This window comes from Anastrepha obliqua, chromosome 4, assembly GCF_027943255.1.
Source record: "Anastrepha obliqua isolate idAnaObli1 chromosome 4, idAnaObli1_1.0, whole genome shotgun sequence".
Lineage (NCBI taxonomy): Eukaryota > Metazoa > Arthropoda > Insecta > Diptera > Tephritidae > Anastrepha > Anastrepha obliqua.
In genome coordinates, this window is record NC_072895.1 from 82643449 (window position 1) to 82664435 (window position 20987).

At 37.6% G+C, this 20987-nt stretch overlaps 1 protein-coding gene across 1 annotated transcript in view; it reads right to left on the bottom strand.

Annotated features, from left to right (window-relative positions):
• The window catches only part of LOC129244248 (hemicentin-1), a 216812-nt gene extending 208320 nt beyond the window's left edge, over nt 1-8492 (bottom strand). The window contains exons 1-3 of the mRNA XM_054881864.1: nt 8450-8492; nt 7971-8039; nt 7624-7756 (exon numbers count right to left, since the gene is read on the bottom strand). Coding sequence (XP_054737839.1) covers nt 7624-7756; nt 7971-8039; nt 8450-8492 — 245 coding nt within the window. The remainder of the gene's footprint in view (nt 1-7623; nt 7757-7970; nt 8040-8449) is intronic.
• Between the last annotated feature and the right edge of the window lie 12495 nt (nt 8493-20987).

Genomic DNA, 20987 nt, shown 5'->3' on the forward strand with positions numbered 1-20987 from the left:
TTGAATTTAAAATACTTAAATTTCCGATCTGTCTTGCATTCGCCATGACCATTAACAAATCACAAGGCCAATCCTTGAAAGTTTGTGGTCTGAATCTAGAAAATCAATGTTTCTCACATGGTTAATTATATGTGGCATGTTCACGGGTCGGAAAACCATCTGCGTTGTCTGTTCTTGCACCTGATAATAACACAAAAAATGTCGTGTATCACAAGGTGCTTAACTGAAGAGTGCAATCTATTAAAGCTTCATTGAAATACTTGATTAATAAAAAAATTAACTTAATAAAATCAAAAATCTGCTATTTTTTTGTCTCTAGGACGGAACAAAGGTCGCCGGGTCAGCGGCTTTGCTTTATGTAGTTTTTGTATTAATATGAACTAAATTTTTGCATAAAATTAATAGAAATTAAAAAATAAATAAATAGTCAAAACTTGTCAATATTCAGCGTTAACTGTATGTAAGTTGGGAAAACTCAGTGTATTTGCATAAGTAACAGGCCAGCTTAAGTAGTTAAAAATTTGTGCTAAGAAAAAGGTTAGGTTAGGTTGATCTGGCTGGCTGAAAGCCATCACATAGACCTATTGCTCCTTAGTGGTACCAAATAGAGCTTGACCCTTACGTTTTCTTGTAGTAGACATCTTGTAATACGTCTCCGTCTTTTGCAAATCTAAGTAAACTATGAAGCTCTAACCCCGAGAGGCATTCTAACCTCTCATATTGTAGAGCTACTAAGCATTTTGATCTGGTTCTAGCTAACGCAGGGCAAGAACATAGAAGGTGTTCTAGCGTTTCCCTCTCTTCCAGTTCATTGCAAAATCTGCAGCTATCTTTTATGCGCGCGCCGCTATCAAATTGTGGCCTGTCAGTATACCTACGATAGTTCTGCTTTCTTTTCTGCACAGAGCTGCTACGAATCGGAAATAAGAAAAAGCTTAAAAAGTGTGAAATTTTACATTGTACACTTTTTGAATTTTCTTTTTAATTTGCACAAAATTTGAGACCAGGATTTTTATGGTTTTTATAGTAGAATGAACTATATTTTCACAAAAACAAATAATATAATAAATTGAATAAGAAATATATAAACTACCAAACTAATCAAATAGTCCTCGCGGCTTTAATTATTTAACACAGTGTATAAATATATGGACAGCAGCACAATGCAGTCAGCTGCAAATTCGCCGACCCGCAAATACACAGAAGAAATGATGCAGAACGGTTTGTGTTGCTTTAAATTTGTTAGGAATTGTTCATACCACATGAATGTTTAAATTTTCAACTACAGCCGAGGAATATTTATTTAATTTTCAACTCTTTCGACTCCTAACTACTGCAGCCTGTCGTTCGTGCGGTGGCTCTTCTGCAGAAGAGTTTAAGTTTTCTCGTTGTAGCAGTCGCTTCAATTACGTGGACTTACATTCGTTCACTCATTTATTGGCCCGAGAATAACTTGACTAAGTGGCTGTTATCCTTGCAGCATTATCTTCGAAAACAAAAACAACAATATGTTCTGCCAACAGCGGCAAGTGCAACAGCTGTGAACTTTCGTTGTTTAAAAAGTCTGCTTGCTTTCTTTTCACTCTGTCCAAAGTATCTTATTTTGTGCTTTACTTGCTGTGATAGTTATTGAGATTTCTTTTTTCTGTATTTTGTTCTGTTCTTCGCCTTGTTTTTGGTTATGTAAGCGCACATGTTACCCAAAATTTTAATTAAAGTTTTTCGTCTGCCATCCGGCAACCGCTTACTGGCCGTGCAATGCACAAATACTTTACGAGTGCTGTGTTGTGTGAGTTTTTTCTTTTGCTAATTTTTTCTTCCAGTAGTTGCAGAATAATCACAAAAATTTCATCAAAATCTCATTGTTGGCTTTCGCCGCATCATTTTGGTCTACGCTATTCCCGCCTTATTTACTATGAATGCATTTATTTTTCCATTATTTTTATTATTCGACAATAACCAGCGTCTGGAAAAGTTTGTGCGTGCTTAATATCTCACAGTAGTCTTTTTTCTGTGATGGCTTATGAGGTGACAGAGAAAAGTGTTGAAGTTCGATTTTCGATAAACAAAAATTATTACATTCATTATAATCAAAAAGTAATTAGAAAGTTAAAAAGACAGAAAAATAAATTGCAGGGTGGCGGAGCATGAAGGAGATTTAAAGACGATTTAGCGATTTACTTTCAATTCCTATTCTAATCAGATTTCATTAAGACTACGAAATTTTCTGGAAGCAGCGCAACTTATACATAAACTGTGACAATGGCAAATACACTTCACTTCTTACTGGCTCCCTGGAATTAAATTTGATTAGATTTCACACTTGTTCTCACCAGGAGTGCTGCGTCCTCTTTCCTACGTTTGGCTAAAAACATTTCACTACCCACCTTTCATCATCCACTAATGCAATAAACCAAAATAGATGTAACTACTGAACAAAAAATAAGCAAAAATCTATAGCAAAGCTGGTGAAAACGACAGCAAAGACATTTTTCTGACACTAATAAAAATAAAAGTAAAAAAGCAAAATCCAGCAATATTCTGATTCAGTTTTCAACGTTTAAGCCCATTATTATTATAATTGGGTCATAATGTCCTGCGACCTCTGACGTGGTCTATTATGATTGTACCCAAATCTTACATTTGAGACTTCTGATGAATTTGAGTACCTCCTCAGAGTACCTCCTCCCCTATCAAAAGTGGATTTAGAGTACAACCACCCATGTGTATGAGCCTTCGTCTTGCGCGAGCTCCACATTCACAGTGATTCCCTTAGGAGTTTTATTATCTAATTCGCGAAAAACAGTAGACGCTTGTTTCCATTAATTCTTGATTCCTGAGAAGATTTCTTAAGCTAACTCCATCCAGGCTTAGGAGCTTATTTGAAGCTCTTCTGTTTAGCCTGCCTCTGTCCTGGACTCTCGATCCTGTGTCATGTGGATTCGCTATCGCGCAGTCTTTAATAAATTCAAATATATCAGTGGCGTTGCAAAGACGGAGAGCGAAGATGCCTAACTCGCCACGAGCAGGGCAGCAAACCAAGTGAGAGCAAATGTGATTGTACAGGGTGAACGATATGAAGTGTTACCTATTTAAAACACCATAACTTTTTGTGTGAAATTACTTTTTATTGATTTCAAAGATAAACTTGTTCAAAAATTATTACAATTTTAAAATATATTCACTTTAGCTCGATATGACCACCTTTTGTTTTGAGTATAGATTTCAAACGGTCAAAAAATGAGTTGCATGCTGCACGAATGTTATCTTGAGATATTCTCGTATAATCGCTTTTCTCAGCGCATCCATACTGGCGTACTTTTTAGTCCTCACCTTGCCCCCCAAAATGGACCAGATGGAATAGCCCACCGGATTTGCGTCCGGCGAATTCGAAAGCTATTGTGTGGACGAAATGAAGTGTGGAACATGATTTTTTAACCATTCTTGGTTCACACGAGCTTTATGAGATGGTGCCAAGTCCTGTTGGAACGTCCATGGTCTGCGACCGAAATGTTTGCGTGCCCACGGCTCTAAAGCAGCTTCTAAAACATTTTCCCGATAATAAGTCATAAGCATTCACTTTGACACCAGGCTCGATAAAAACGATTGGAGAGCGTCCATCAGCGGTCACTACGGCCCAAACCAGTACTTGCGATGGGAAATTGCTTCAAGTGGCCATACGTAGGCTCAAATTCTCGTATGAGCGTTCGGTCAAGTAAACACGATCGTTTTGAGTGTTTATGAACTGCTCAATGGGGAAATTTTTTTCATCAGAAAACACAATGTTAGGAAATTCGCCACGTTCGTTCAAGCGCAACAACTTCTTTGCTCTTTCGCACCGAAATTTTTTTATTGCTGGGGTGAAAGAACGGTGCTTTTCGGAACTTGTAAGCCTTGACCTTGAGCTCATTTTTCAATATGCGTCGAATGCTGTCTTGCGATATTTTCAGTTCTTTGGCCATTTTTCTTCCTCTTTGACGTGGATTTCGTTTAAGTCGAGCCTTTACTTTCCGAACCATTTCTGGCGTTGTTGCGGATTTTTTTGGGCCACCTCCATAGCGTTTTGCAATGCTACCAGTATCATTGTAACGTTTTATAGTGCGATACACAAACAGTTTATTCACTTTGAGGTAAGCTCACGAACAATGGCTGGTTGTGATTTTCCAGCCAAATATAACACAATCACACTATTACGTTTGAATTCCATCACAGAAAAAAAAATATTCAAAAGAACTGAGACGGAAATGCTTTTGATGGCTTATAAACAATATATTGAACTGTCATTAGAACGATTTTGACGTTGATGTCATGAGCTGTTTTACAGATACATGCAGTGTGCAGTTGGTACTACTTCATATCGTTCGCCCGTATATCGTCCGAGACTACCAGTATCACCAGTGAGACCTTCGGTTAATTTTTTTTCTGGCGCCAACAATCGGAAAACTGCATAAATTCATCGCTCAAGAGTTGGCATAAGGGGTCAGAACTCAATCATTGGCAGTCCTGTGAGAAAGGAGGATACAACATTTTTTCCTATGCTTTAGTAATAACGAGGATTCTTGTAATGAAACTTTATTGAGTTGATGGGACAATATTTGGGATGGCTTATGAGTTTGCCTGGATCTACTGAGTGGCAGTGGGGTATCACGAAAAATATTAATTTTCGGCCAATCTGGTTCAAACTAGATATATTTAAGTTTTTTAATCAAATAGGCACAATTCTGAATTTTAATTTCGTTCGTAGATTTTACCCTAAATGCTTTACCAGACATTTAATAAAAATGAAGAGAAATGACAGTCTCGCAAAAATAATATATGCCTTTCGTGCATTAAATCTGCTTAATGATTACCTAACTATTTGTTATTTAGAAAGTTCTAGTTTTATCTCTACTGTAAATCAACCACTCTTAACTTCTGCAAATAGTAAAAGCAGTGTAGCCTTAGATATACATCGGCGTATGTATCTGCTGACCTATTTTGGCAAGAGGTGACCCTTAGAGCAGTCGGCTCCTAAACTATTGAAACTCTTATTAGCGATGTCGCTTATACGCTTATATGATTACTGTATACCAGCGTCGGCTTTGAGCCAGAAAAGCCATGTGTAATTATGCCTCTTAACTCGTCGATGAAATCGAAAAGGGGTTTTTTTACAGAGCTTCGTTATACTGAAGACTACACCAAATTTCAAACTCAAAAGACATAAGGAAAAAGACAGTCAAGCAGTGGCGAAGAATTGGACTAGACTCATGCAACAGTGTGGACTCTCTTTCTGAATACTGTAGAATGTTAGCGCGGTGCCTTGGCATTACAGTTTTCAACTGATTTAGATAACTAGATGTGAAAGATACGAATATCCATATTCTCCCTAGAAAGGAGACAGTAGATATCCAATTTTTAGCCAACACCAAGGACCTTGCAACTTGGAAGGAGAATGAAACAGGAGTAGCGTTTACTTTTATCCACCAACGCCAATCGACTCTCTTTTGATAACAGATAGACTACCGTTCTCTTGGTATTATATAGTGCGTATGATAATACTGCAGAAAAGTACACCTGCTTTAAAATCCAGCATATATCAGCAGTTTAGCTTGAATCCTTATTTTTCGAAAGCAGTATCGAGTAAAATAAACCAGTACAGCAATGCAGAAGCTGAGTGATTTTCGCTAAGATGGAAAAAGGCAGTATCGATCGGTAATTCGCTTTCTGTTTTTAGATGGGAAAAAATTCGAGTAGATAAAAGTAAAATTGGATACTGTCTATGGGGACGCGTCACCATCTATAACCACAGTTAGCTATTGGTTCAACGAATTTAAACGTGGGTTAACATCTGTTTTTGATGAGGAGCGACCAGGACGCCCGGCAAACGTGGTTCCGAGGAAATCATTCAAAAAGTCCACTATATGATTCTAGCTAATCGAAGAACGAAAGTGCGCCATAGGGGTCACAGGTGTGTTGACCGGAATGGCTATTAATATTTTACACAATAAGTTGGCGATGAAAAAATTGTCGGCCCGATGGGTGCGGCGATTGCTCGCGGTGGACAACAAGCGGATGCGGCTGTTAACTCCGAAGCAGTGTTTCGAGCAAATTAAACCAGATTCGAAAGAATTTTTGCGTTGAGTTGTCACCGTTGCTGAAACCTGGATTCATCATTAGACACCAGAAACTAAGCAACAATCAAAACAATGGATTTCTCCCGGTGAATCTACTCCAAAGAAGGCGAAGATAGTCCCATCGGCTGAAAAAGTCAGGACGACAATTTTTTGGGATGCAAATGGCGTCATCCTGATGATTTTTTTAAAAAAAGGAAGAACGATCATTGGGCAATACTACAGTGAGTTACTGGACTTGTCGCCGTCAAACGGCATGATTTGCATTATGAATTGCGGCTGCACCCCTCGTAGTCACTTGATTTGACTCCCTACGACTTTTTCTATTAGTTCCCTAACAAAAAAAAGAAATTTAGTTCAAACGAGGAAGTCATCGCCGCGAAAGAGGCGTATTTTGGTGAGTTAGACAAATCCTATTTTTTGGAGTGGTTAAAAAAATGGGCGGAGCATTAGAAGAAGTGTACCTTTCTAAAAGGGGATTATGTTGATAAATAAAAAAGTTTTTTTTGAAGAAATGGTGTCCTCATTGCTAACGCGAGTACTTATTGAACCACCTCGTATGTAGCACACGAAATTTTCGTAGAGTGTAAAAACGAATACTTGGGAAATAATTAACTTCTCATATACTCGTATGTAAGTATATTTAACATAAAGCTATTCAATGCTTAGCAATTAGCGAGCGCGAACCCATCATTTTTATTGGCAGCTTCAATTTTTAAAAGGAGGGACTTTGTAATATCCGAAAAACATACAAATCCAATACAATCTGGCATTTGGTCCAGCCTTTCATATTTTCATATAGGTTAAGTTAGGTTAGCCTGGTTGGCAATAAGCCACGCATAGACCTTTTGGTCCCTAGCGATACCAGATGGAGACCGACCTCTATGAATACCTAAAGTAGGCATCATGTAGGATGTCAGCGCTTTTGGCGAATCTAAGTAGAGTTAGGAGCTCCGCTTTTGAGACGTCTTCCAGATCCTCAAACAGTGGGGCTCCCAGGCATCTTAGTCGCGTTTTTGATAATACCGAACAAACGCACAGAAGGTGCTCTAAAGTTTCCTCAACATCCTCTCTGCATTTTCTGCATTTGTCCGTGTTAGCAATCCCTATCTTGTACGCGTATGCAGCCAATAGATTGTGGCCTGTTAGCATACCTATGATAGTTCTGCAGTCCTTTACCGAGAGCGTAAGTACGAATTGAGCCAGTTTTTTGTCGTTAGTTCTACACATGACTTTTGCTGTTCTGCATGTGGTCAGGTTAGTCCACCTAGCTTCCACTTGCTTTTCATGTGGTCGTCCATTTCGTTGTATATTGTGTTTAGCGGTTTTGCTCAAAAGGTAGTCTAACAGCACTTTTTGCCAACTCATCTACTATTTCGTTCCCCATATTTTCATATAAATCCTGCTAGCAATTGTGCACATCAAACATTGTATAAATTATTGTTTCATTTTATTTAATTTATTTATTTTATTTTCTCTTTTTTCTTTATAAGAAAGCAATATCGTCACTCACCTGTATATGGGCGTCTTCAGACCCACTTTAAACCAAATTACAAGCGCAACGCGATCCTCAAGAATGGGCGGCGTCACATTACAAGGCAATCGGCCCGATGTACCTTGGATGGATTCGGAAAGTACGGGAGGTCCTGCAAAGAGAAAAACGGACAAAGTAGAGATAAATTAAACGGCTGAAAGTGTAACTTAATTACGTAGAGATGTGCCAAAGAAATGCAGCAACGCCACGAGCGGAATGAAAGAAATGTGGCGAGAAAAATTTCAAATAATTTACAAAGCATTTTAAAGGACAAATAACCTGGGGATTCATAAAACAAATAACGAGTAATTAGCGCTACAAATTACCTGAAGGCAAGTAGTTGGCGGCATGCGGCAAAGGTATAAGTGGAAAATTCAGAAAAAGGGAGAATACATCTAAAGAATAAGAGAGTGAGAGGGATAAATCAAAATGAGGGCAAGAACACTTGCCTGGCTTATTTTTGTATTTTTTATTTTTCATTGTTTCTACCAACTAGCCAAATGAAGCCAAGTAGCGCATAGCCCGACACAAATGCAAGCAGCAAAGTATGCGCATGTATGCGTCAGACATCCTTGAGGATTAAACAATGCTGGCGGGTACGATGCTTCGGTGCTGCTCGCCTTCTACTTACTTTCTTGATTATCTTTTACAATTTTTCTAGCGTAATTGCAGCAGTGTGTTCGCAAGGGACTAAAGGACTATTCCGTGACATTTGCAAAATTGTTTTTAAGCCTTTTTGATTGTAAACTCTTTTGATTTAAAATTTTCCCTTTAAAAGTTTTTCCTTTGCTATTAAGTCACTTACTTTTCAAAGTCATTTGCGCTTGGTGCTTATTGCTGAGTAGCATTTTGAAAAAAAGAGGGTTTAGCGAAGAACTTTTAGACTTACACATACACACACACACGCATGGAATTTTATACGAACTAGAGTGCACAGCTGTGAGTACAAACAAAACGTGAGTTAAAGTAAATTTGTAGACAAGTATCGCTGTTTGGCTGAAATTGAAAAGTGGCTTCTGTGTGATACAACTTTATTTATAAAATAGGCGCGGCACGACACAATTATTTGTTAAGAATTCAAAATTTTTTTATAGTACTAAAGAATCAAATTTTTTCTAATTTTATGTGAGAATCTTAAAATTCTTCATAAGCCCAAATTAAAGCAATTCTTCCAATTAAAAAGCGGTAATACAACATTTCTTCTGATTTAAAAAAAATATTGTTAAATGGGTGTAGTCATTGACAGATTTAACATAATAATACGGATTTTCTCTGTGCCAAGATTAATAGAGGATATAGATCAATCTTTTCCTTATTTGTTTATCTACAGCAGACAGTAAAAAAGTTTATAAAAAATCAAAATATATAGCGAATAGATCTTTTGCCGAAGTCCACTATAAAATATTTTTAATTTTATTTTATAACTTTAGCAAATGTTTCTAATTTCTTTCTTCAAGTCAGACTCTACACAGAAATTTTTAATAGTGGGAATTAAAAATTTCGAAAAATTTTTGCAAAATTATGTATAAGAAATTTCCAATTAAAATGATATTAAAAATTAATTTTTTTTTTCTAAAAACTATCTATAAAGAAAAGTAATTTAGTTTAACGCGAAAGTAAAATTAATTTTTTTATTTCGGTGTTGAAAAATTATGTCATCGCTTTACTGTCTAGGTTTATTTACTTAACAAGAAACTCTTTGATTCTCCAAAGCTTAAGCTTCAAACTGAAATTATTAATAAATTTGACCAGTTAGGTTAGGTTAGGTTATGATGGTTGCCCAGAGAGTAGGGCCCACTTGGACGAAATAGTTTGGTCGTCCTTTGTGATACCATTTAAGGACAGAAAAGGGGGGAGGAAGGGAAGGGATGGGGGAGTGGTGAGTGTTTGTGGACTACGAACGGTGACTAGTCCGCGGTTGTGTTAACCTCATTATGCTGCTGATGTAGTTCATCAGATTTTTGTTATCAACACCTGCTATATCAGCAGGCGCAGAAAAGAAGTGAGAACCAAGATACTTGAATCTTAGTCCCGTGAAGGCTGGGTAGCTAAGGAGCAGGTGCTGAGATGATTCCACCTCATCCTCCATACAGCTGACGCAAAAAGGACTCGAAGTAATTCCGAGTCTCACGGCATGTGTACGTCGCGGACAGTGCCCCGTGATGATACCCACGAAATTAGAGAGATGACATTTTGTCATTCCCAGGATATCCCTCGAACGCCTCCTATCCAAACGTGGCCAGAAGGACTTCGCGACCCTACACGTTCGTGTACTTACCCACTTACTTACTTACTTACCTACTTACTTACTTACTTACGCTGAGTTGGTGCAAAGCCCATCCTTTCAGGAGTAGGGCGCAGGTTGTCAAGGGGATCCCGATCCTCTCCTTTCGCGGGCATATTGCCTCACAGGTCCCCTGTCTGGCCAGCTCGTCGGCTTCGCAGTTCCCTGCAATGTCACTGTGACCAGGTACCCAAATTATCTTTATGTCAAAGAATTCTGATGCAATCGAGAGTGAGACCAGGCATTCCCTGACCAGCTTCGAATGCACCATAATAGAGCCTAGGGCCCTGATGGCCGCTTGGCTATCGGAGTAAATATTTACCTTCTTAACAGTTATTACGCAAGTAAGTAGCCAGTCAGCTGCTTCTTTAATTGCGGCCACCTCTGCTTGGAACACACTGCAGTGATCCGGTAACCTGAATTTGAGTTTGATGGGGAGCTCTTTGCAGAATACTCCTCCTCCAACCCTACCGTCTAACTTCGAGCCATCCGTAAACAGGTTAACGAGGCCCTGTCCCCAGGTGTTGCCCCCGGTTCACTCCTCCTTTGGTGGAATATGGGTGGAGACAGTTCCACTTGGACTTAGCGAAGGCACACACTGATCCGTCGACGAGGGGATGAACTCAAAGTTTCTGAGGATGCTTGAGTGCCCATATGTGAGGTTGAGCTTATAGCCCAAGCCCCTCAGTCTGATTGCGGTACGAGCAGCGGCAATTCTGCCTGCGATGTCTATAGGTACCACATTTAACATTACATTAAGCGCCAGAGTAGGAGTAGTTCGAAGCGCCCCACTGATTCCAATGAGTGCAGACCTCTGGACTCTCTCTAGCTTTTTAACTGATGTCGTCCTCTCCAGTGAGTTCCACCAGACAGTAACTCCATATAACAGAATTGGCTTTATTATGGTCTTGTAGAGCCAGAATACAACTCTGGGCGGGAGGCCCCACCTTTTGCCAATTGCGCCTTTGCACCCATACAAGGCGATTGTTGCCTTCCTTGCTCTCTCCTCAATGTTGGGCTTCCACGTCAGCTTACTGTCAAGGATTAGACCTAGGTACTTCAACTTGTCAGAAAGCACCAGCGGAGCGCCCCCCATCGAGGGGAGTTGAGCTCTGGGTACTTTATATTTCCTCGTGAAAAGGACGAGCTCCGGCTTAAGAGGATTCACCGACAAGCCGCAATCTGCTGCCCATCGAACAACTACGTTCAGATATCAATGCATTAAATTATACAGGGTGACCAGTACTCTGGTATGAAGTTGCTCGTCTTTCCTAGTTTAAATTTCGGCGTCAACTCCCTGTTTAGTTGCAAACATGGCTGCCAAATTGTCAACTTCTCACATTTATTTTTCTTCCTTTACCCAAATTCCATTTCGAAAATCTTTAAATTTTACGCGAATTAATTTTATTTTACTTTTTTAAAAAAGGCATGAGTTTTTGCAAAAATCGATAAACAAAAGTTCGTAAGTGCTTTTGCAGCAATTCATATGAATAGCGGAAAAAATTGAGAAGGTGTGGCCAATATCAGACTATTATCCAACTGTTAGTAAATTTGGAAATATCAGTTGATTGGCTGACGTAACTGGAGTCATGAGAGCGATTTGTTTACGAAAAACCTGAGTTTGTGTTGCTGCGATACGCAAAAAATTAACACAGCCTGCGCTCATATTGCTGGTACGAGCGTGTGAGTACGCGCGAAATGAGCGGGTTAAATTGTGCTGTCGAGTACCCGATGCACAGACGTAGACATTGCATAATTAGGCGGCCAAAAGTTAAAAAAAATAAATCAACTTAAGAACAAACTATTGATGCACATTGTTACCTGACACTTCTTAGAAACCCACCCCATTAATTTCAGCTCTCAGAATAGCGCACGCGCCGAATTACAGGTAGTCGAATTTCAATTGTCATTCACAGTGTGCATATATAATTCTCGGCGTTTTCCGTGATACATTTTTACAAAGTCAATATTTATTTTTGCAAATTTATTTTCACAGTGATTGTGATGGATATCGATAATCCAGGTATGTATCTTCATTTGTTATGTAGTAGTCACCAATTTTAAGATTGTTTTGTATATATTAGAATCTTTATAAAAGATCACGTTTTTTGAGTTAGATTTTTGTAAATTAAATATTTTAAAGCGGTTTATCACTATTTTCCCTGTTCGTCCCTGTAATATTCTTTAATTTCATAATTTGTGCATAGTTTAAACAATTATATAAAGTTATAATTAGCCGCCAACTCCCGCCTATTAACAAAAACTAGTTAATCAAAGACTTAAAGGAAATACCTTAAAAAAATTATGTTATTAGCACATTATTTTTAAAGTAAGTTTTTCTTTGTCGTAGGTTCATCAAGCGCCTCTAGTGTGAAAGTAGTGACGCGAAGATATTTATTTGACCTGATGCAAGGTCAAAACTTACCTACCTTGGATAAAAAATTAGATTTTTTGGAAAATTACCTTCTCGAGTGTTGTAAAGTTTCTGAAAATTGTAAAAAAGCTTTAAAGCATAAATATTCCTATTTTAAATCACAAATGAAACAAAGATGGTCAGGAGCAGCAAAAACTAAAGAAGTATTCCTTAAAAATAATCATTCATGGTTAGAAGGGACTTTTGAAATAGCAATGGATTCATCTTATCGCCAAGGTCGTCCATGTACATCGTTTTCTGAATCTAGTGATCGAAGCAAGAGAAGGAAAACTAAGGAAACACGTAGTTTGGTAAATCCTGAGGAGATTGTTCATGCTGCGCAAGTGATTTTACAAACTGAGGGAAAAAGAAATGCCTCTAAAGTCCTTAAGGACATAACTTATTCACCTACACGGGCTAGCAAATACATAAAGTCATACTCTAAGAGTAATGAGACAATTCCTCCACTCACCCCCTTTGAAGCTCTCAAAATGTTTGTTGAGGCTGATCTCACAAGGCGACAATACGAAATAGTAAGGACAACAAACAAAGGTCATTATCCCTGTTATGATATTTTATTAAGAGCTAAAAAAGAATGGAATAGATCATGAACTTATATATAGATTGAAAGTTATTTTAGAAGCCATTTCCAGTAGCTTCAAAATTGATACTGCCAAATACGATGCATATGCCTTAGAAACTGCAAAATTATATATAAAGTTATATGCATGGCATCCTATGACTCCTACTATGCACAAGATTTTATTACACGGAGCCAGCATAATTGAAAATTCATTGTTGCCAATAGGACCGCTATCCGAAGAAGCAGCAGAAGCGCGCAACAAACATTTCCGGTCGTACCGACAAGATTTTGCTAGGAAGTTTTCAAGAGAAGAGTGCAATCGCGACATCTATCAAAGACTGTTATTAACTTCAGACCCACTCTTAAGCTGCATGAAATCGATTAAGAAAAAATCAGAGAAATCATTTTTAAAAGAAACTATAAATATGCTTATTCCAGCTAAGCCAAATAATAGTGGTGAGCAGCACGACTCGGACTCGGAAGCAGAAGAAACATCTTTCATTTAAAATAAGTTTTCGTGTTAATTATTTATGTAACTTTGAATTTGATAATAAGCGATGTAATATAATATGTTAAGTGTTTTTATTCTTTATTTTATAAGCCCTATAAATCTAAAAGATTAAGTCAGCTCTTGCAATATTATATTTAAAGTAAACCTATTGTAAATAAATGACCTATTTGATAGTAGCCAAAACTTTAATTTTGTACTATTTTAGTAAAGTACATTAAAAAAATTTTTTGTACCTACCAATAAAAGTAAATGTCGTAAATTAATGTATTTAACAGAAAATACTTATATTTAATTATTATTTTCATTTAAAATGTATTCTATTGAAAAAATCTTTTTGGCCGCCTAATTATGCAAAATCTACCTACGTGCGATGATTCGGCGGCCGAAGTTACACGTTCAATTTAGTTTTTCACCAAACCCCGCAATATCTCATTCTTGATTCCCATGAATAATCGAAGAAAACTGTTTGTACCGGCCAAGCGTCCTTCAAAAAAGGCTTTGTGAAAGGAAAGCTATGCAGCCATCTTATCTATACACATTTTTTTATTCAGGACACTCAATGCATCAGCCAATAAAGACTAAAAGTTTCGCATCAACATAAATTCCAAAGAGGTTAAAAAAATTGTCAAGACTTTTTTTATAAAAAACAAAAAACATAAAAATATTTATACAGCTGGTGGCATTTACAACAAAGGAAATTTATTGTCTTTTTTATTGTCATGGATATTAGCGAAAGCTATAAAATTAAAAAAATGTACACTTTTTTTTAAATAAATGGCATCCCAAAACTGTATTAAGCCGTGACCTAACAGGTAATCTCTGATGGTGCCTTCTCCTTCCGCTTTCAAATATTCCTTCCTGTGCCTTTGCTTCTTTAATTTGCATGCAGCACTACAACAAATTATGAAAGTTAAAATTGGCGTTAGAATCAAATAACGACACTTGAAAAATTATATTTCTCCCTCTCTTGCATAACTCCCTCGAGTTCAGCTTCTCATTTCTCTTCACCTCGCTTCATATTTTTCCATCTATAAATGCCGGACAGTTATTGGTATTTCTCTTTTCGTTCGTTCCATGAAAATCGCAAATTTCAGACTTAATTAGGATGCGGTTGATGAAGCGTCGAAACTGAGTTCATTAGCGCTATAAAGTGACAACAACGAATTAGTACAAATGAAAACAAATCAAATTAAAAATTAAAAAAGAAGGAAAATTTGTTTACGTCTAGCACTGATTTGTTTACGCAGCAGCTAATTTTGAATTCCAACAGATTTTAGAAAAATAAAATTATGAGGAATTTCATTAGCTGTAACCTTTTGTGACTTCAGAAGAAAAAAAAAACAATAAAAACAAAGTGATTAAAAAGTATTAGTATTTTGGGATGCACATAAAAAACATTTAGTTGAGCAAAGTGGCTGCTGAACTTTTAGCGAATTAAAAAATTTATTGAATATTTTGCCAATGAAATTTAAATTTTTTCGAGCCCAAAACATATTTTAGAATATTATGCAAAGTGAAAAGCTCTCAACGTTTTTTCGTTGATGCCTTGATGACGTTTCGTAAATTAGTCGCAGTGATACAGCCGTTACTTCTGAATAATTCAAGTATGTAAAATAAATGAAATAATCGTGAAATAAATGCAATGAAATTTAAAGAAACTGTTTTTTCTGAAACAAATCGGAATAATAGACATTGCTTTTTCTCCTACTAACGTTAATTTCATTCATTTGGAATGCGATTTCATATATCATCAAACTTGACAAGCACACATTTACAAGCCCCTCTTCAGCTTACTTTCGCACCATCAAGAAAATAACGCGAATGCTTGGTAAGATATTAATCGTTTAGTAACTGGTCTGGACTATGCTACAGATCCGATAAAAGCTGGCGTCTGGCGCGTCATTGAAGAGCTGTGCAAACTTAAGGTGCATTGATGGAACGCAATACCCTCCAGCCATACCAAAAACAGGTAAATTTTTATCAATGGAAATCGAATTAAGTGTTTGGCCAGATGGAAGCAGCTTATAGTGGCTTATTTATAAAAGTAGTGAGTACCGCTATGGCAAAACAGATGGAATAAGTTTGTCATCTTTGCTTTCTGACTTAATGGAGTTTAATATTTTTTTCAAATTTTTAAATAGCATTAGGAAAAAAATTGTAAATTTGATTAATTCGGTGTGTTAGCACACATTTTGAAGTTTTATAGAAAAAAAACAGTGCTCCAATCAGTTGAGTAACTTTTGATTTGTGGCATTTTGAAACTAATTTTTTTTTAATTTTTAGCATATTTTGGCTTCTGGGGACGCTCCTTTCATAATATTTTCAAGTTATATTGATAATAAACCTTCCCGGAAAAATTGTCTTCAGAATGCACAGAACCCCATGCAAATTGGAGCGTTCTGTTAATAGTTATAAACGAACATATCCATATCCGAGTAATTTGGGACTTTATATGATAAGATATAGGATGTGAAGCACCTACATACTTGTGCATATAATATATGTATATATATATATATATATATATATAATGTACATCTAAAGTTTCATGAAAATCAAAAAGTTTACGCATATTTTGTTGATTTCAAGGCGGCGTTCGACAGGATGACGAGGAGACCGTTGATTTATAAATTTCAACAGAGGGGAATATCTAGCAAAATAACGAACATCGTAGAAAATATTTACGATAATACTAGATCTGCGGTTTGGACGGGAAAAGAAATTTCCGACTATTTTGAAACCTGCGCTGGTGTAAAACAAGGATGTCTGTTGTCGTCATTATTGTTCACTTTATACCTAAACGATTTTCACGACTATTTAGAAGGTGGACTATTGGTTGAGGGCATGAATATACGTCTTCTCCTTTATGCCGATGATACTGTTCTCCTGGCGGATAACCCTAAAGTCATGCAATCCATGATTAATAACCTGGAGAACTACTGCGCTGAATGGAATATGGAAGTACACCCAAATAAATCGGAGATGATGGTCTTTAGAAGAGGTGGGCGACTTTCCCAGGCTGAAAAATGGTGGTACCAAGGTGAAGAAATTAGATTGGTGGCCGAATATAAATATCTTGGTGTCATTCTCACACCCAAAATGGCATTCGGCAAGCACTTAGAAGCCAGAAATACTTCAGCAAAAGCTAGTATTAATTGCACATGGAACGATTTTTTAGCGAAGCCATTCATTTCATTAAAATCAAAATGGTAGTTGTTCCAAGCGGTATGCAGAGCGATACAAACCTACGCAGCGCAAGTTTGGGGATATGCCTTATTCGATGAGGTAAATAAACTTCAACGTTACTTTATTAAAAGAATCCTGAAACTACTCGAGTTCACTCCAAATTATGCAATAACATTAGAAACTAATACAGAAGATAGCCGCATGTATTCTTTAGAATTACACATGAAGTATATCTGGAAAACTATTTATAAATATAATTGCAACAGACTCCCGCACAAACTAACACCAGGCATCTTAAGTAAAAATGTGTGTTTGGCTTAATCATCGGAACGACATGGGAATGGAGTTCGGTCTGAAGTTTGAAGAAAACATCACCGCTATAGACTGGCAAGATCGCTGTGTGCAACTTCTTACCGAAATGAAAATAAAATATTGTATATCAGCTGAATGCAACTACGTATGGAAATCCTCAGAACCTCTGCACCCTCTGCAATTTAAACGAGAAAGAAAATATGCAGCACTTCTTAGGAAGATGTCCGGTACTGAAGGCGATCAGAACAAAATACCTAAACGCAGCGAAGCTTAATTAACCAGAAGTAATAGATATACTTAATGGTCATAATTGGAAAAGACTAACTTCCTTTATATACTCAGCCTTACGCTACAGAAATTTTCTTATTGCAGAGTTTAATTTTTGATAAATTTTTGAGTTGTGACAGACAACATTCTTATTGCCACACATTTATAATTTCCTTCTTTATGTATTTATATATTTAAACGAATTATTGTAAAAATTATTGAAATGTAAGATGAAATATTTATAAATAAATAAACAATTACTACTACTACTAGTATATAAAGGGTTTTCCAATAAGGGCGGGTAGATGTTGAAATGGAATAAAACAAGCTGTGTGTGAGTTATTGACAAAATTATTTTTTTATTTGAAAGGCGCATATATGCCATTAAGTGTGGAATATGGCATCATTCGAATGCCCGCCTCGGCTTCTTACGGTGGAATGGATCCGAGTGGTCCAATTTTCAATGACTCTTCCGCATAGATCCGGCTGAATTTGAGCGATGGCCTGTGTTATGTTCACCTTTAAAGCATCGGTCGATTGCAGTTTATTTGCATAGACCTGAGACTTCAAGAAACCACACAGGAAAAAGTCTAGCGGGGTCAAATCGCATGCCCTCGGTGGCCAATTCACATCACCCCTGCGAGAGATAACCTTACTCTCAAATCGTTCATGCAGAATGTCAATCGTGGCGTTTGCTGTGTGGCACGTAGCGCCGTCCTGCTGGAACCACATGTCGTCTAGGTCCATATGGCTCAATATGAGCCATAAAAAATTGGTTATCATCGTTGTGTAGCGCTCGCTGTTGACGGTAACCGCCTCGCCAACGTCGTTTTCAAAAAAGTACCGACCAATGACGCCGCCGGCCCAAAATCCACACCAAACGGTAACTTTTTGAGGATGCATTATCACCTGGTGAACCTCGTGTGGATTGGTGTCGTCCCATATATGGCAATTTTGTTTGTTAACACAGCCATTCATCCAAAAATGCCCCTCGTCACTAAAGATGATTTTTCGCCCAAAACTGTGGTTCTCTTCCAAACGATTCGAAGCCCAGTCACCGAACAAACGGCGTTGTCTATGCTTATCAACTTTGAGCTCCTGGGCCAGTTGGATCTTGTACGGGTGTAGGCCCAAGTCCCGACGCAAAATTCGCCAAGTTGAAGTCTGCGAAAGGCCAAGTTCTTGTGCACGGCGAGGAATATACTGCCTCGGGTTCTGCTGTACACTTTCACGGACCGCGGCAATGTTCTCGGCTGATCTTGCGTACCTTGAACGTACGGGTGTTGGCTGATTGTTTACTGACCCGGTCGTCTCAAATTTCGCCACCAAACGTTGAAGAGTCAACTTTGAAGGGCCACCACGTCTACCGAAAAATGGGCGCAATGCGCGCAACGTTTGCGTTAATGAACACTCATTTTGATAATAAAGTTTTATCATTAGGACGTGCTGTTCAATCGTGCAACTTGCCATGATGATTTGGCATAAACAACTGAATAATAAACAAAAGATTTGACAGATGTCACCAAAACAAAATGGCTGCCACAGGGCGCCAAAATCTACCCGCGCCAATTGAAAAACCCTTTATATAATATAATTGACGCGTAAACCCTTTTTGAGTGTTTGGCCGAGCTCCTCCTCCTATTTGTGGTGTGCGTCTTGATGTTGTTCCACAAATGGAGGGACCTACAGTTTCAAGCCGACTCCGAACGTCAGATATTTTTATGAGCAGCTTTTTCATGGCAGAAATACACTCGGAGGTTTGCCATTAACTGCCGAAAGGCGCCCGCTATTAGAAAATTGTTTTTCTTAATTTGGTGTTTTCACCGAGATTCGAACCGACGTTCTCTCAGTGAATTCCGAATGGTAATGACGCACCAACCCATACGGCTACGGCGGCCGTCTTGTACATATATACTATACATATAAACACAAATACTCATAAAATATACATAAATACTTCTACATCTGCTCCCATATTTATATTCACGTAAATAGCACTTTTTGTCAAATTTTACTGCCACATTTTGTGGTTGCTCCATAACCGCAGTGAAAATTATGGCTTTAAAAATGTGGTTTATGTCAATTTAGGTGCAAATATGAAGGTATTTACATATCACCAGCACTTTGACAGCTCATTGCAATGGTATTTATGCTGAAGTAAGTATCTGTATTTATGTGTTTATTTATCTTTATAGAAACACTGAGTAGCTGAGTGGTGAACAAAATACTGACATTCACCTACTTTCTATGCGCACACGACACCAAACATTTATAGTCGAGTTCTACGCTTAAACTATCTCCTTAATGCAAACATAAAGCCACGCATACAATAACATAAGCGCTATTAAATGAAAGTGGTATATTTATGTGAACACAAACACACACACATGCATCACATACATCGTCATATAAAAACCTATATTCACGTGTATGCATTATTTAACGCAACAGAATGAGTGGGCGCACTTTACGCTCTAATAAACACTTTCTTCAAGATATTCTTTTATGAATGCATGTACGCACACACACGCACACCAATACTTGTATATGCCTGCAGGGAAATCTACTGGTATATAGCTGGCGCACTTCTAGTGAATATAGCGACAGAATCTGTTTTCCAAAGGAGGAATTGTTTTAATAATAATAAAACCCGACGATTGTTCTTCTCGCACCCAACTGACATGGGGGCCACAGTCCGCATGACGTACGGATACAAATTGTAGAAAAAATGCATCAGCTGAATAGAAATTTAGAGGTATACCATCGTCAACCGTTTATTGGGAAAATATAGTATCATTTTCAATTAGAATTAAAATCATAGCGTATGGATCCGAGTTGTCTATTCAATCCTTAACTTGTTTATCATGTTTCAAAAAAATGGACTAAAGTAAGCTGAAACTCGTGAGAAAATGTTGAGATTAGCTTTCCCCAGAGAAAATGGGCTCAAAATCAACTGTGTGACCAGTTGGGTTATAAATTTAAGGGATGTTACATATTTCTGGCCTTTGGCTACCGGCCGCCAACTGACGCTTCCACTGACAAGTTTTACATGTTCTACCATAAACACACTCAAAACGTTTTCTGTGTGCCATATTCTTGTTGGTCGGAGCTTTCAAAATTCAACTTGACCAAAAAATAGGTTTACACCGTAAAGAGAATTTGTGCGAAATCGTCCTTTCTTATTTTTCTTCTTAGTTGGCGCGATAACCGCGTAGGCGATTTTGGCCAATTTAAAAAACGCTCTGGAATCGCCAACGGACAAAGTGCTTCGAAAATTGGTTCAAACGAATGCATTCAAGACTATTGATCATCACGGAGGATATTTTGAAAGCCAACAAAATCACTTTCAACCAGCAGTTTTCATTTTTCCATTATTGGTCCAGAAATATCAATTGCAACCCATGTATTGCATTTAGTATTTTTCTACTACTAAGAATATTAAGATTGATGAGCTTTAGATGACTAGTGTGTGAAGGAAGTTGCAGCGAAAATTTCTTAAGCCGAAAAGTAAAACCTGTTTTGAATGAAGTTTAGCCTATCTTTATAAATTTGGTAACGCGGGCCCCATACCACCGAATTTTATTCCAGTAATGATCTTTTATGCGACGATGTGGAACAAAATTTATGTTTTCACCAGCTTCATTGCTTTTTCGATAGTTCGGAAGTTGTACTATATTTGATATATAGAATATTGTTAACCTGGTCTGGCTTGCTTTTTTTCCTTACATCGGAACCATTGCTAAATTCGACAAATTATATTTATGAGAGAGAAAACTCAATAACTATT